This window comes from Mirounga angustirostris, unplaced genomic scaffold (genome assembly GCF_029215605.1).
Source record: "Mirounga angustirostris isolate CCGP_5_RB_7025 unplaced genomic scaffold, mMirAng1.0.hap1 SCAF_5, whole genome shotgun sequence".
Classification (NCBI taxonomy): domain Eukaryota; kingdom Metazoa; phylum Chordata; class Mammalia; order Carnivora; family Phocidae; genus Mirounga; species Mirounga angustirostris.
Window position 1 is genome coordinate 59,235,499 of NW_026991713.1, and position 15,825 is coordinate 59,251,323.

Sequence of the window (15,825 nt, forward strand, 5' to 3'; positions counted from 1 at the left end):
GTAGAATGAGGGGCGCCTGGGTGGCTCCGTCGGTTGGGCACCTGCCTTTGGCTCAGGTCATGGTCCCACGGTCCTGGGATGGAGCCCGCAGTCCTGGGATCCAGCCCAGCCTTGTCAGGCTCCCTGCTGGGCAGGGAGTCTGCTTCTCCCTCTCCCCCTCCCCTTGCTTGTGTTTTCTCTCTCTCAAATAAATAAAATCTTAAAAAAAAAAAAAATTTTTTTTTTTTGGTAGAATTAATGAACTGAAATTTGAATTCAAGACTTTGTAACAGGGCAAGCCTCTCCCACCCGGCTGAATCCTACCTAGGATTCTGGCAGGAACCACCTTAGGATCCCTTAGAATTGTTCTCCTCCTTAATAACCACCTACCTTAGAGTTGTGGGGAAATCCCATGTAAACAGAAAGTGGAGATGTATTCACTAACTGCTGGATCCCAAAGAGGCCACTAATCCAGAATCCCAGAATGTGAGTTTTCATTTCAAGAACTCTGGAGGCTGGAAGGAGGGATGGTCAGGAGAAGGCATTTTACTCCATTCTAAATATCGGGGTGAGGCTACTCCCCTTCCCAGGCAATGGAGGAGAAAAGAGCAGAAGTGAAGTGGCAGGGCAAAGACTTCCAGCATAAAAGAATTGCCCTTTAGGTAATTAGGTTAGGTCAGGCCTTCAGACCTGGCAGGGCAGAGAGGTATCAGCAGAACCAGCTCCCAGCAAGTACCCGGGCAGAAGGAGATGGCAGAGTCAGAGATGGAGAAAAAGCGGAAAGAGTGTGGGACTTCCCTGTCTCTGTCCATCTAGCTTCTGCGTCCATCCCCCTTTCCCCTCCGTGCCTGAGGAAGAGCCCCAGCCAAGACAAAGCTGCAGCTGAGACCCCAGTCAGACTCCTACACAATCCACTTCTCAAACTTGAGAGCAATCACCTTCCTTAACAACTGAAAAAGAATGGGCTGGAAACGACAAAAGAATTGCAAATTAGGATCAGAGCTAAGGAGCTGCCCAAATTAGGCAGGTATTTAAACAAAAAGAGGTGGAAAAGAGGCGGGAGATGTACTTCCAGAGGGATCTCGACAGGTCTCATCAACACAGTGGCATATCCCACCCTGATCTCCCAGGCCCCCAACTCCTAACCCATTTTAAGAAAGGAAAATTCACCGAAACAAAACAAAACATAAAGTTATTCACCAAAGATACTTTCGAGTCCATCTAGTCTGACCCCCTCCATTTAACGAGTGGGAAAACTAAGCCCAGAAAAATGACGTGGTCCCCACAGAGAGTAAGCAACAAAGCCAGAGCCAAGCCTCCTAACCTTTATCTTGTGCTTTTCCATCCTGTGGCTCTCTTTCTCCTTCTTTAGTCACCAGTCCTGGTGTTTAACCTCAACCTCATCCTTCTTGCGGCAATTTAATCCCATGTCTGCCTTACCCTACCTCTACACGGATAAAAACCAGATATGTCTGCTCCATCCATAGGCTCAAAAGACCACGATTTTTCTCTCCCTGTCCCCTTGCCCTAACCCCCCTCTTTTCCAGGCTGCTTCTGCCAGCCTCCTTCCTCTCCTTTTTGCCTTCCAAACTGCCCCTGCCCCTTGGAGACCCTGCCTCCTCACTCCCCTAACCCCACAATTCCTCCCAACAAGCTTTGAGTTTGATAGAGACCAAAAATGATGCTTTGGCAGCAGTGACGGATGGATGTGATGTGCCTCCTACGGGAATGCTATTTAAAGGGGCGGCCTCACAATCCTCGCCTTCCAAAGTGACAAGAGAAAAAGCCTGCTCCTCAATCTCTCCAGAGCTGCAAACCCAGCTCAAGTTAACTTCTGACTTCCTCAACCTGCAACCTGGCCTGCGCTCCTATTCAGGTGGGAGGGAGAGCACTTGACAACTCACTGAGGTGTGGGGGCTGAGGGGGGATTCATCTTTGTCTCTTTTGATGACAGGTACTTAGGAAGAGCAGGAGGTCCTGTGGGGGGGAGAGCTGGAAGAACACTCTTCCCCCAACCTCGTGAGTGCATTTCAGCCACGTGCCAGCTTCTTCTCAGAGTCAAACTTTGTTGGAGAAGAACTGAGAGAGGCACAAGGACCTACGGTAGGGAAGTCTTAGCCCTAGCTGGTATCTCCTTCCCTCCTGGGCCTCGGGCTCAGAGGGCTCAGATCGAAGCCATTCTAGGCCTCCCAGGCAAAAGGGCCGCCAGGTAAGATCCCCTCGGCCAGGCCCCAGCCCCGCCTGCCCACCGAAATGAACACCCCTGTAGGGAAGCAGTGTTCAGACAGCCGGAAGGAAAGGGAGCTCCTCTGCAAGCATCTCACCCCAGGCCTGGTGGGAGGGATAATTCCATGTCATTGCGCAAACAAGTTAATGGAGATTTTAATGAAAACACTGCACTAATGAAAAAGCTGAGGCTGGAACCTACTCTCTGCCTGCGAGACAAAACAATTGGAGTCAGAATTTCTCCCTGATAGTCATTCCTCACTTCCTTTTAAGGCCTGAATAAAACAAGCTGGGGATCAGCGGTTGTGTCCCCAGCTGTCAGGGGTCAGAGATCCTCCTGGTCAAGGAAGCATACTGCTGAAAATGTTGATGGGTCCCGTCACCGCATCTGTCCCTTCTCCTCTAGACATTCTCCTTTTGTTTCAGGTGGTAATGAAGTGGGAGAACAAGGTTCTTGTCTCACAGAGTTGAAGAATGAATCTTGCCCTGACCAAGGACAGTGAGTAAAGTGATAGAGTTTTATTGAGTGAGGATACAGAGAGAGCTCTCAGGAGTGAGAGGGGTCCCGACAGGGTTGCCACTGAGGGCTTTTAGGGTTGGTCTTTCATTGAAGGCTAACCAGGGAACTTAAATCCTTTGAACATTTCTAATGATAGCACCATTGAGTAAGGACTAGTGATAACACCTTCAATGGCTTGCTTCCTTCTTAGGGTCTGGTAATTCTTTGTTGGTCACAAGTAGCTGTTATAACAAGACCCCCACCTCTTAACACCTAGGACGGGATGGTCTGGTGTTGTTCCTTTATCTCTGGTTTCCTTACACCTCCACATTTTGGGGATTTTTGTAAGCCTGATCCCATAGCCCCCTACCTATCTCTCCCTACCTAGCCCCACCTGTCCCTCACTCAGTAAGGCCACCATGTCCTCACCTTCTCCTATTTACTCATTCTAGAGTCTCTGGATTCTAACGAACAAGTCTTCCCAGATGAAGAGGCAGTCTGGTCAGGTAGAAAATGTCTAGGATTGATATCAGACTTGGGTCCCAGTTCTAGATGTACTGCTAAACATGTGACCTTCATTAAATCATTGAGCATCTCTGAATCTGTTTACTGGCCTAAAATACGGAAGTCTTCCCTGGCTACCTTGCAGAATTGTCATAAGGAATGCGAGAGCACTTTGAAAAAGTATACATAATAGAGAAATGTGTGATTACATGTTTGTAAAAAGATATCATGTCCAATGACAACATTTTAGAAAAGGAGAACAGATTTCTATTGCCAAGGGCAAGGGAAGGGGAAGGGGATGAGGTTGTAAAAAAGCAACATGAGGGATCCTTGTGGATCTTGACCATGGTGGTGGCGGATGTACAAACCTACACGTGAAAAAGCTGTAGAGGGGCGCCGGTGTGGCTCAGCTGGTTAAGCGTCTGCCTTCGGCTCAGTTTATGATCTCAGGGTCCTGGGATGGAGTCCCATGATCGAGCCCCGCACTCAGCAGGGAGTCTCTTCTCCGTCTCCCTCTCCCCCTCTGCCCACTCGTGCTCTCTCTCTCACTCATTTTCTCTCAAATAAATAAAATCTTAAAAAAAAGAAAAAAGAAAAAGCTGTATAGAACTAAATACATACACACAGAGGAATGAGTGTAAGTAAAACTGGGAAAATCTGGATTAGATCATGAATTGTATCAAAGTCAATATCCTGGATATGATAGTATACTATAGTTATGCAAGATGTTACCTATGGGAGAAACTGGTAAAGGTACTTAAGATCTGTGTGTTTGTTTGTTTGTTTGTTTTTAGTTGAAGTATGGTTGACACACAATGTCTCTGTGTTATTTCTTACAAGTGCATGTGGGTTAACCATCTCAATAAAAAAAAAAAAATTTTAAGTAAGCTTTCCACCCAATGTGGAGCTTGAACTCACAACCTTGAGATCAAGAGTCACATGCTCTACTGACTGAGCAAGGCAGGCACCCCTCTCTCGATAAAAATTTTAATTAAAAAAAAGAAGTATCATGTCTACCCCCTATTCCCCTGGAGCAACTTATCTTACCATCCTCTGGGGGGCTCCTCTCAAGTAGGTCTACATGTGCATGGAACAGAGGTCTCCATCTCCTCAAGAACAAGATCCCAGCAGAGAGATGAGGGTCTAGGAGTAGTTGTTCAGATGCTTCTGAGCTTTCCCTTCCTCATCAACTTTGCCCTCAGTCTCAAAAGGCCTGACCCTGAATCACTCCTTTAGAACATAATGTCTTTTCCATAGCAAGGAAGGACAACCAGCTGATGCATGAAGCTTGATGCTCTGTTGCTTCTATCCTAAAGAGCAGACAATTGTTGCTAAGAAAAACTTGCGTAACGATTATGAGTACCAAGTTTAAAAAGTATTGACTGGGTCTTGAGACCTGGGTCTTGAGAAATAAAGATCAAACATGCATACAAAGTCCCCAAACAGCTATCAAATAGCTTTAATGAACCCCGGATGGTTTTGTTGAAAACCAACAATTGCTTCCTTTTTATCATGGAAATATGGACATGACCCTAATTAATCAACTAGTTAATTATATTTGCCCACTTCCACCCTTCTCGACCTGTGACACAGGATCTGTTGCTCCAGTCCTCCCTGGCCATGGGTGAGGTGCACAGAAATGATGGATGGGGCCACTGTTTCCTGCCATGGAGTGAACTAAATCTAGTTTAGTGCTATCTTGAACGCCCCAGGCATTGTGACACTTGAAATTCTAATTAGTGCAGAAAAGGGCTAAGTTGAAACAGCTTGTACTCCCTCAAGTGTACCCACTCTCAGGGCCCTATAATCTAATGAGGTCTATGAAATTTAAGATCTAGGAGAGAAATCCCTGCCTGGAGCAACAGCTGTACCCAGGATGACAAGGGGATTTGGGTTAAATTAGTGGCTCCAGATAGGAGGGAGAGTACCCCCAAATGATCTGGGAGGGAGACCCACATGACTCTGATCCAATTAGTTGTCACATGACCTAGAATTAGCTAGACTGACCCTCTGCTCTGGGTTGTAGTGATGTCAAAGAAAAAGCAGGAGGAGTTACAGCTAAACAGATGGAAGAACTTATTGGTTCCCCACAAGGTGTGCTGGAGCAGGTGAGGGGGGCTGGGGCCCGTGAAAATCTCTCAAGAGCACTCCCTCATTGCCCATGTAGGCAGGAGAGCTGGGGGTAGAGGAAGAGACCCATGACTCTTGAGAGAGCCCCCACAAAGGAAAAAGGGAGTTCCTTTGCTACTACTTTGCAGTAGGAGCAAGCCGAATGTTTGCTGAACACATTTGGAAAAGGAAGAGAGGAGATAATCGTCCTAATGAATGTGCAGGAGACAATAGCAGCTCCAGTGGGAGGATTATAAGCTCATTATGGTTTAATATGATGATTGATCATCTCTGCCCGCCAGCATTATCCTAGAATAGTGATGAAGGTCGAGAGACCCATGCCAGTCAGAGCTCAAGTGCTAGTCACCACAAGAGAGAAAACATACTTGTATGTCACTCATGTTTTTCATTGTAAAAATTCACACACGTGGCCCCAATTCCCTCACTTTTCCCCAAAACTGTCCCCCAACCCCACCCCCAGCCAGCCTGCCCCATTTCTGTATGATTTCTCAGCCCCGGACTGTTCCTCCGTACGTCTGTTCATCAACTCTGGCTCCAGAGCACATCCCTTGAGAAAACGGCTATAGCTTCATGGGCTTAGGTAGGTCCAAAGGGCCCTTCAGTGGGTACTGGCTGACACTCGGTTCAGGTGGAAGGCCCGGGATACCTCCCGGTAGGCATTTCGAAGCAGGACATAAGGGAAACAGGACTCCAACATGTCCAGGGTCAGGAAGGAGGACTCCTCCACCACCTGGAAGAGAATAGGTCAAGAGATGAGAACCTCAGGCAGGGTGTAACTCTGTGATACCCTGCTCCTTCATTCAGTTCCCTGGGCCCTCTGAGGCCCTTAGGGTTATGAGTGAACAACGTTCCAGATCATAACCCCCCTCCTTCCCACACTTGGTTTAGCTTTAGGAAAGCAAAGTGACCTCTTCGGCTTCATTATAATGGCCCCTGGGCCCCTTATCAGGGTTATATGAAGGACTCAGAAGCAGAAGGCAGGACAGAATCACTTCTCTGGTGGCAGAAAGACTCCCATTCTCCCCCATTCTGGATGCCAAACCAAATGTGGGTGGGCAGCACAGAAGCAGGTAAGGTTGGATAAAAGTGCTAATGACAAAGCTTTATGGAGAAGGAAACAATCACCACAGCAGGCCAAGAAAGAAAGGCCTGGAATCCACATGGGTCCTCTTGTGCTGGGTCTCAGTATCCTCCCTCCCTCAGTACAGTGCTTGGGGAGCAGTGAGGATGTTGCATAAAGGAGCAGGCATGATTAATTAGTTTAATTAGAAGCCTGTGTGCTGTGGTAATCCCAGCAGCCCCCAGAAGCCAAGCAGAAAGATAGTTCAAGATGCCTGGATAAGACCGAGGGTAGCGGTGGAGGGCAAGAGATGGAGCGGGGGGCATATTAGCGAAGAGCCCCATAACCTAGTGTTGGGCTGGAGGGTCCCCATCCCTGAGGAAGGAACAGGGTGTGTTTCCTTCAGTGCCCTCCTCACCCATGCAGTTGTGGGACTAAAAAACACACCCTGGAGAGAAGTGTCCCCTATCCTCTGGCAATTCACACAGATGGGCCCTCCCCAATATGTCTGGTATTTCAAATCCTGAAAATTCACTCGGGAAAGAGAATTTACCATATCAACTCTAACATGGTTCTCTCTCTGAAGTCCTTTCAAGTTTTAAAATGTGGAGGATCCTACTATTCTCAAATACGGGCACACACAACACACACGACAGCCTCAGAGCAACAGACACTGCAGGCTGAAGGAAAAGAAGTCTCCCGGTTACGGTAGCTCGGATCTTAGGCTGGATAACAGAAGGAATTTCTTGCCAGGCAAGACTTTCAAACCTTAAGCCAGGAGAGAGATAAGGTCTCCTTCCTAGGATATGACCCTCAGGTACAGGGAAAGGAGTGATGGCTTCAGGAAGGATCCACTGGCCCAAGACTTCCTGTTGTTTGCTCCATGAAGCACGGAAGACCACAAGGCTCCTAACTGGAGGAAATTCATGGCCGCGGAAACAGCCCTACAGCGAAGGCCGAGAAACTTGGGTTCTCATCCCACATCCGCCCATATATTTTGGGGGAGACCTTGAATGCCGTCTTTCCTTCCCTCTTCTTAGTTCCTTCACCTATCAATTGTACGGACCGGACTAACGGCCAGGATCTGGTCTGATCCTGACATCTAGGATTCCATGATTCTCTGAGAGTCATCTCCCCCCGCCCGCCCCCACCCCCCGAAACCCATGCCAGGATGCAGCTGGCAGTCCTGGGCGTGGGCACTGCCCAGGCTTGACAGCCAAGACAGAGAGACCCCAGGGAGAGAAGTGCCTGGCCAGGAGCTGGGGCTACATGAGTAGCCTCTTTTTTTTTTTTTTTTTTAAAGATTTTATTTATTTATTTGAGAGAGAGAGAGAATGAGAGAGAGAGAGCACATGAGAGGGGGGAGGGTCAGAGGAAGAAGCAGGCTCCCTGCCGAGCAGGGAGCCCGATGCGGGACTCGATCCTGGGACTCCAGGATCATGACCTGAGCCGAAGGCAGTCGCTTAACCAACTGAGCCACCCAGGCGCCCTACATGAGTAGCCTCTTAACTCAGAATACAGTTCCTTCCCCTGTGTTTCTGTGTGGAAACATTTGCATTTAAATTGCTTTGCAGCCGCTAGTCCCTGGGTCTCTCCCTCTAACAAAAAGCACCTGCCTGGTCCTAGCTGTGTCCCAGCTACTCTGCAGCCTCACTGTGATGCCACCAGGGGCAGACACCCTCCCACACTTGAGGGGGGAGGAGAGCGGCAAAGCAGAAGGAGGCGGGCCTGAGGGGCAACACAGAATCACCTCCACCAACCTTACAGAGGCGAAAACCGCCCAAGGAAATGAAGGAGCATGACCAAATCATCCAGAAACTAAAATGAGCAGCAGAGAGAAGGACTAACATTTGTTGAGCATCTATTAGGTACTAGGAACTTTCACATATATTTTCTTTTTTTTTTTTTTTTAAGATTTTATTTATTTATTCATAAGAGACAGAGAGAGAGAGAGAGGCAGGCTCCCCGCTGAGCAGGGAGCCCGATGCGGGACTCGATCCGGGGACTCCAGGATCATGACCTGAGCCGAAGGCAGAGATGCTTAACCATCTGAGCCACCCAGGTGCCCTCACATATATTTTCTTATGAATCCTAACCACTCTGTCACAAGGATTATTGCCCACTTTTATGGATAAAGAATCAGAGTCTCAGAAGGTTAATTAACTTGCCCAAGGTCACGCTACTCCAAAGACTGTGCCACATCTAGCATACTCCTGGCGTTTGCCCTCATCTGCCTCCTCTGCCCTCTCACCCACACCACATACCCCCACCCACGCACCCCCTCACGTCCATTCTCTTGTCGCCATCATAATCCTTAATCAGCCCAATCGAGGCCTTTCTCTAGCTGTGTCTAGCTGAGTCACAGATCCCACTCCACGCCTGTGTATTCACGGGAGACCCAGAGGGAGTCCCAGGCATGCCTGCGCCTAACATCCGTGGGCCTGGCTGAGAGTGCAAATGGAAGCCTACATAGCATGTGACTAAATAAATCAAACAAACTGGCTTGTTCTGTCTTTTTGACCTTCACAATCTCCCTTTATAATTTCATGAAAGGCCAGGTTTGAATTCAGAATTCTTAGACTCCTCAGACTTCTGCATCAGAACAGGCTGGAGCGGACCAGCCCAGTGTGCGGGATTTTGCAGACACCCATGGAATTCCCATCTGCACATCTAAACTCCAGCCAGCGATCCCTTGGCACGCGAGGTATACACACCAGCAGCACAGTCTGCCTCAGTTGGACGGACCTGGGGAAGAAGCTCAGCACAAGCTCCGCATAAGCGCTACAGCGGAGAATTCTGAGGTCCCAGAAATCTCTAGTGTGGACTCCCGGGTGGAGCGCCGGCTCCAGATGGGCGTATCCTCTCCCCGCAGGCCGGAGGAGGGCCTCTATGCGACCACATCCCAGTGCAGCATTACCCCGGATAAGCAGACTATTAGAGCGGAAGAGTGAGTAAGCGTGTTGAAGAGGAAAACAGGGTCATGAGGAAAAGATTTTTTTAAGTTCACTGAGTCAGAGTTCCCAGAACTTTCCGCCAAAGTAGCGAAAAGCCCACAGCTTGGGAAGAAAGAGATAGCAGGAGCTGCCTGATTCATGGCCCACCTGGCTCTCTGTCTTACAGCTCTTCAGTGAAGATTCCTTCCCTCCTCTGAGCCCCCATCTCCCCTCCCCCAGTTCAGCTCTGTGTTATTCAGCACCCTCTCCACAGTACTTCTTAAGGACAAGACATGCAGCAGTAGGAAGTGGTCAAGTAAAATCAAACATGAACTGGACAGGCAGTCATGGATGAGGGACACAGCTGCCCCCCCAGGTCAGACCTGAGAATATTGCAGGTAAAAGGGCCTAGTCAGCCAGGGGCCAGAAAGGCCCTGTACTGCAGAGAAGGCATTGAAGACTCTACCTTGGGATTACAGGACAAGTCTGCAGTGTTAACTAGAATGTGAGGCCTAGACCCAGAGGGTCAGGCCGAATTCAGTTTTGAGTTCATGCTTTTGAGTGATGAAAATGGCAGGGACCCAGAAGCCCTCAAGAAGGGTCCCTCTGGCCTTTGCTCTCTCTGTTCCCAGACCAACTTAAACCAGATACGTACCAAGCGCATGAGCAGAGAAATGGATTCCCGATTTCTGGTTTTAAGCTTGTCAGTCTCCTGGCCCAGCTGCAAGAGGCTGACAGAGGCCACCTGTAGGGGAAGAGTTTGTAAGAAAGCAGATTTTTATGGAGGTCAGAGTAGGACAGCCTCAGGCTACAGGAAGTTAAGAAAAGATCAAGGAGGAGAGTTAAGAAGTGCTGGGATGTTCCTGGGGACTCCGGGTGGAAAAGTAGCAAATCCCCTAGGCTTCAGAGCCACACCTTGCCTGTAAAGCAGGCAGTGCAGGCAACAGTAGGTTGCCAGGGGTGCTGGGGGAGAGATTCCAGGGGCTGAGGACAGAACCTAGAACAAAGGCAGGAGATTAATCTCTTTTCCTAGGCAGCCTTCAGACAGCACTGTCACCAGGCTGTTTACAGCTGACTCCCTACCGGAATAGAGACAGGGCTGAGCCTCTGATTCAGATGCAGTGCTCTTCGTATTCTCCTCCTGTCAACTCCCAAGTGGCTGTCCTCTCTATTCACCTCCAGGCTCCCAACAGATCAAAGAGGGAGGAAGAGACATGATTAACTGTATCGCAGGCCCAGGTTACTCTCATTTTGCAAACAGGGCAAATGGGAAAAGGGGGAGGGGGCCCCTTTTCACCCCATCTTAGAGATCTGCTGTGAATATTCTTTATATCTAAGATGCTCAGAACCCATTCAGATTGGCTGGCTGGCCCCGTTTAAATGGAGACCCTCTAACTAAGCTTCCAGGACAATGGTATGATTCCCGAGAGAATATGATCGACTGTGTTTGCTCCTAAAAGGAGACAAATGAGGCCCTAGTTCTTAAGTCAGGCCCATGCGTTGCAAAGGAATAAGCTCCCCATTGCTGAGAATGCTCAAGCCGGCAGTGGGTAATGGACCATGTATCAAAAGGACGGAATTCCTCCACGGAGGACTAGAATGGAAAACTCCAGGGCCTCTTTCAACAATGGAAAGAGATTACTTATTCTGCGTTTTTCCAGAAGCAAAACTAAGATCAATGGTGATAGCTACAGGGAGTCAAACTTTGGCTAAAAATGTTTTTTTTTAATAATTTTTTCTCAAATAAATTGGATGTAACCTACTGTATAATCGGCTGTCTGGTTAAAAGCTCCAGTCCTAGAGGGGCTCCTGGGTGGCTCAGTTGGTTGGGCGGCTGCCTTCAGCTCAGGTCATGATCCTGGAGTCCCAGGATCGAGTTCCGCATCGGGCTCCCTGCTCAGCAGGGAGTCTGCTTCTCCTTCTGACCCTCACCCCTCTCATTCTATCTGTCATTCTCTCTTTCTCAAAAATAAATAAAATTAAAAAAAAAAAAAAGTTCCAGTCCTAGAAATGGAGACAGTGGTTCTCAAAGTGAGATCCCAGGATGAACAGCATCAACATCATCTGAGAACTTGGAAATGCAAATTTTCCAGCCCCACCTCAAATCTACTGAATCAGAAATTCTCCAGGTGATTCTGATTTATGCTAAAGTTTGAGAATGTGAAAAAAGTTTGATTTTTTTTTTGTCAAGATGAGAGTTGGAAAGGGCCTTAAAGGTTCTAAAACTTGGTGTCTCCAACTTGATTGCGCAGCAGATATCCTGGAGACCTTGTTAAAAACAGAGGCCTGGGGCACCTGGGCGGCTCAGTCGGTTAAGCGTCTGACTCTTGATCAGCTGCTCAGGTCTCGATGTCGGGGTCATGAGTTCGGGTCATGAGTTTATTAATAAAACTAAACACTAATTGGGGCGCCTGGGTGGCTCAGTCGTTAAGCGTCTGCCTTCGGCTGAGGTCATGATCCCGGAGTCCTGGGATCGAGCCCCGCATCAGGCTCCCTGCTCGGCAGGAAGCCTGCTTCTCCCTCTCCCACTCCCCCGGCTTGTGTTCCCTCTCTCACTGTGTCTCTCTCTGTCAAATAAATAAAAATCTTTAAAAAAATAAAAAAATAAAAAATAAATAAACACTAATTTATTTTTAAATTAATTAATTAATTTTTTAAAAAACAGAGGCCTGGACTCACCCTGGGCTATTCTAATTCAGTATGTCTGGCATAAGGATCAGGAATCTGTATTTCAACAAGCTCCCTCGGATATTCTAAGGCATCCCAATCAAGGTAGTGAATCATAGATTCAGTTTAACCTCCCTATTTAACAAATGGGCAAAATGAGGCCCCAAAAGTTTGGCTCTTCAGAGGTCACACAACTTCTTAGTGGCAGATCCAGAACTAGAACTCAGATTCTCTGACTCAGTCCAGTGCTCTTTGCAAGTAGTCCGGCAGAGGCTGAAACACCAGCTCTTACGGAATTTATAAGAAAAAACTCCTGCCTTTCACAGAGTGCCACTCACTCACTGAAGAATTAGGTGGGAGGTTAGACTCCAAGACCCGCTCAATAACAGCTGTCTATGGATTTAAGCCACACCAATTCCCACCAGACTTTGCAATCTTCCATTCCATCCCAAAAGACTTTGGAATCTTCCATTCCTTATGGCCTAGGGCCACTCACCACCAGAAACTCCTTAAGGTGAGTTTCAATGTTCTTGTTGTAGAGTGTGAAGAGGGCAGCAGACACCTGGATGATGGCTTTGGTCAAGCAATGGATATTGTTGTTGTAACCTAGGTTACGATTGACAGAAGGGGGGAGAAACAAAAGGGAATACAGTGAGCCACTCCAGGCTGATCCCAGCTGGTGGTCTCTCAGTTTTTCAGGTGAGGCCACCCCTGTTTGACACCAAAAGGACTAGGAGGCATGTGGGGAATGATATTCCTAAAAAATATGAGGCAATATTTAGGATATTAAGAGGCTATTCTTAAAAATTCCCACTGGAATTGCATTTTACGGATAGTTCATTCAACAAGTGTTTTTTGAAACTGAACTTTACACCTGAGTCAGACGTCTGGATTCTCCAAGTAAATGTCTCCGTCTCATCTCCCTACCCCAGGGGACTGACCCCTCAAACTACTCAAAGTAGTCCTTACTTACCATCCTTCTCAATACTAAAGCAGGAAGAGGGGTCAGTGGCAAGGAGTGGGAGGGAAACCGCAAGAAAGATCAAGAGCAGGCAGGCCACCTTATATTCTTCCTCAGGGGATGAAGTATCTGGTAAGACAGAAAAAAGAAAAGAGGAGAAGTAAGTTCAGCAAACAGGAGTTATCTTCTACAGAGGCCCTACTTCACAGAATTACTGTCAGGATCACATAAAAAAACATCTATGAAAACACTTTTCTAAAGCACTATAGGCAAGTCATTACTGCTGAAGGGGACAGGACTAGCCCCCACTTATCATGAGGGGCCCGATCCTGGAGGCCTCCTCTGGTGACTGAAGCAAAGCTCTCAGCGGAGGGTTCTGCCGACATGCGGTCCGAGGACACTGTCAGCTGTCTGATGGGGAGGACAGGCAGGAAGGAGAGCAAAGAGTCTCACCAAACCAAGAGAGAAGAAGGGCCGGTCTGGCAGTTTTGAAAGGGCTTAATACCAGCTCCTTGTTTCATCCCATTCTGAGCGTGTGTAAGAAATGGGAAATGTCAGAGACAATGGGAGACCAGGGGAAGAAGTGAATAGTGTCAAGGTGATTCTGTGGGAGGGGAGAGCACCAGATCACTCTGGGGAACTTAGATGCCATACCACATAACTCAGCATGAAATCTTATGTGATGGCAGATGGCTCTCTCATTGTTTCATTTGCATTAACCTGATTTCCCCTCCTAGATTGTAAGTTCCTTTCAGTCCTTGCTGAGCATCAAAGAGACCCTCATTTAATATTTTTTAGCAGACTGACAGGTCAACTGGTTGGAACCTGGCTAGGAGTCTAAATTGCCTCTCTAAGTATTTTCTGGGGGCTAGGGACTACACTTTAAGTCTTTCTTTTTTTTTTCTTTTTTTTTTTTTTTAAAGATTTTATTTATTTATTTGACAGAGAGAGACACAGTGAGAGAGGGAACACAAGCAGGGAGAGTGGGAGAGGGAGAAGCAGGTTTCCCACCAAGCAGGGAGCCTGATGTGGGGCTCGATCCCAGGACCCTGGGACCATGACCTGAGCCGAAGGCAGATGCTTAATGACTGAGCCAGCCAGGCGCCCCAACACTTTAAGTCTTTCTTTAGCTCCCAGCTTATATCCTCCAAATTCACAATTCCAAATAAAGGCTTCTTTGACATTGACATTTGCCCACCTAAAAACAGGGCCCGAGCCCTCCCTTGCCCACTTTCCCCAATTTTACCAGCTTTCAGATTGGCAATGGCAGCCACCAGGGCTGGGTCAATGTCACAGCCCACTCCTGCAGAAGAGGCCAGCTCAAAGACACTCAGGGTCACCTAGTAAAGAAGAAAACAACATCCTGGACAGGATTCCCAGGAGAGAAGTGTTGGACAGAAGCTACAGGGAGTTGGGTTTCCTGGATCACAGATCTTAGATTTTCAGTATACTGTCATCTTGTCTAGGCATTCCTTTCACGGCTCTCCCTAACCTACAGGGGAAAAGCACAAATGCTTTTGTTCAGCATGCAGATACTCCATTGTACGTGTTGACTTTTTCAATCTTCTTCCCAAGGTGCTTCCTACAGTCGAGCGGCCAGGGTCATTGATGCACTATCTCCAAACTACACCTCGCTTCCTGACTTCCATACTTTGGTTCATGTGCTTCCCTCTTCTATAGCGTCCTTTCCTGCTCTCTACTTACAGCTAAGTGACACCCACCCCTCGAGGCTTAGCTCAAATCTCATAGTGTCTGTGAAGCCCTCCTTGAATACTTCAACCCAAATCCATCTCTCCCTCCTTAAAGTGGCACCACTGACTTAGCATGGATCACACACCTGCCTGGTATGAGCAGTTATCTTTTAAGACAGGAGGTGAGACCTATGGTTTGTCTCACCATCTAGAAAGCAATCCTTTAAAAACTCATCGCCTCTGAGGAGAGAAAAAGGCCTTGGAGTGAGAAGATCTGGGTTCAAGTCCCAGGACCACCACTTTCTAAATGTGTGACCTCAGCTAAAAGTTACTTCACCTCTTTGAGCCTCAGTTTTCTCATCTGTAAAACTAGGATAATAATACCTCACAGAGTTGTTGTGGAGATTAAATTAGACCACATGTATAAAACATCTACCCTACATACTCAAGCATCACTAATAGACCAATAAACCTTATTCCTTTCCTCCTCTTCCTTTATCTCAAAGCCAGGAAATTTACACTTCTTTTTCTCCTCTTTAGTTTTTGTTTTTGTTTTTGTTTTTTTTAAGATTTTATTTATGTATTTGAGAGAGAGATAGCAGGAGAGAGCATGAGCCAGAGGGGCAGAGGCAGAGGGAGAAGTAGACTCCCTGCTGAGCCCAGGACCCTGGGATCATGACCTGAGCTGAAGGCAGACACTTAACCAACTGAGCCACCCAGACACCCCATTCCTCTTTAGTTTAACACAATGCAAAGCAGATAGAAGGTATTCAATTAATATTTTATTGATTGATACTTGAATCCCTTATTGTACTTAAAATTGGGTTCCCAGAAAATAGCCCCACACCCCCACTCCCATGCCAAGTATTTAGACCTTGTTTGAGATTTTTTAAATTACTCTAAAATGTTCTGAGAGACGGGGCACCTGGGTGGTGCAGTCAGTTGAGTGTCTGACTCTTCGTTTTGGCTCAGGTTGTGATCTCAGGGTCATGAGATTGAGCCCTGCGTTGGGCTAAGAGCTCAGCGCAGAGTCTGCTTGGCATTTTCTCTCCCTCTGTCCCTCCCCCTTCTCTAAAATAAATAAATGAATCTTTTTTTTACAAAGTGTTCTTAGAGAACAAGAATAATTGTTTCAAGAGTAGACAACGGAGTGGGGTATCTTATGCAAAGAACCC

General features: G+C 47.5%; 1 protein-coding gene across 3 annotated transcripts in view; it reads right to left on the bottom strand.

The window, feature by feature from the left end:
* Nucleotides 1–5,780: 5,780 nt before the first annotated feature.
* NCKAP1L (NCK associated protein 1 like) overlaps nucleotides 5,781–15,825 on the bottom strand; it is a 41,272-nt gene continuing 31,227 nt past the window's right edge. For 2 of the 3 annotated variants that reach the window (XM_045873271.3, XM_045873270.3), the window contains exons 27-31: nucleotides 14,206–14,299; nucleotides 12,972–13,088; nucleotides 12,495–12,604; nucleotides 9,987–10,076; nucleotides 5,781–6,068 (exon numbers count right to left, since the gene is read on the bottom strand). In XM_045873271.3, the coding sequence (XP_045729227.1) occupies nucleotides 5,937–6,068; nucleotides 9,987–10,076; nucleotides 12,495–12,604; nucleotides 12,972–13,088; nucleotides 14,206–14,299 (543 nt within the window). In that variant the 3' untranslated portion in view covers nucleotides 5,781–5,936. The remainder of the gene's footprint in view (nucleotides 6,069–9,986; nucleotides 10,077–12,494; nucleotides 12,605–12,971; nucleotides 13,089–14,205; nucleotides 14,300–15,825) is intronic. The other variant, XM_045873272.3, reaches the window with a different exon arrangement.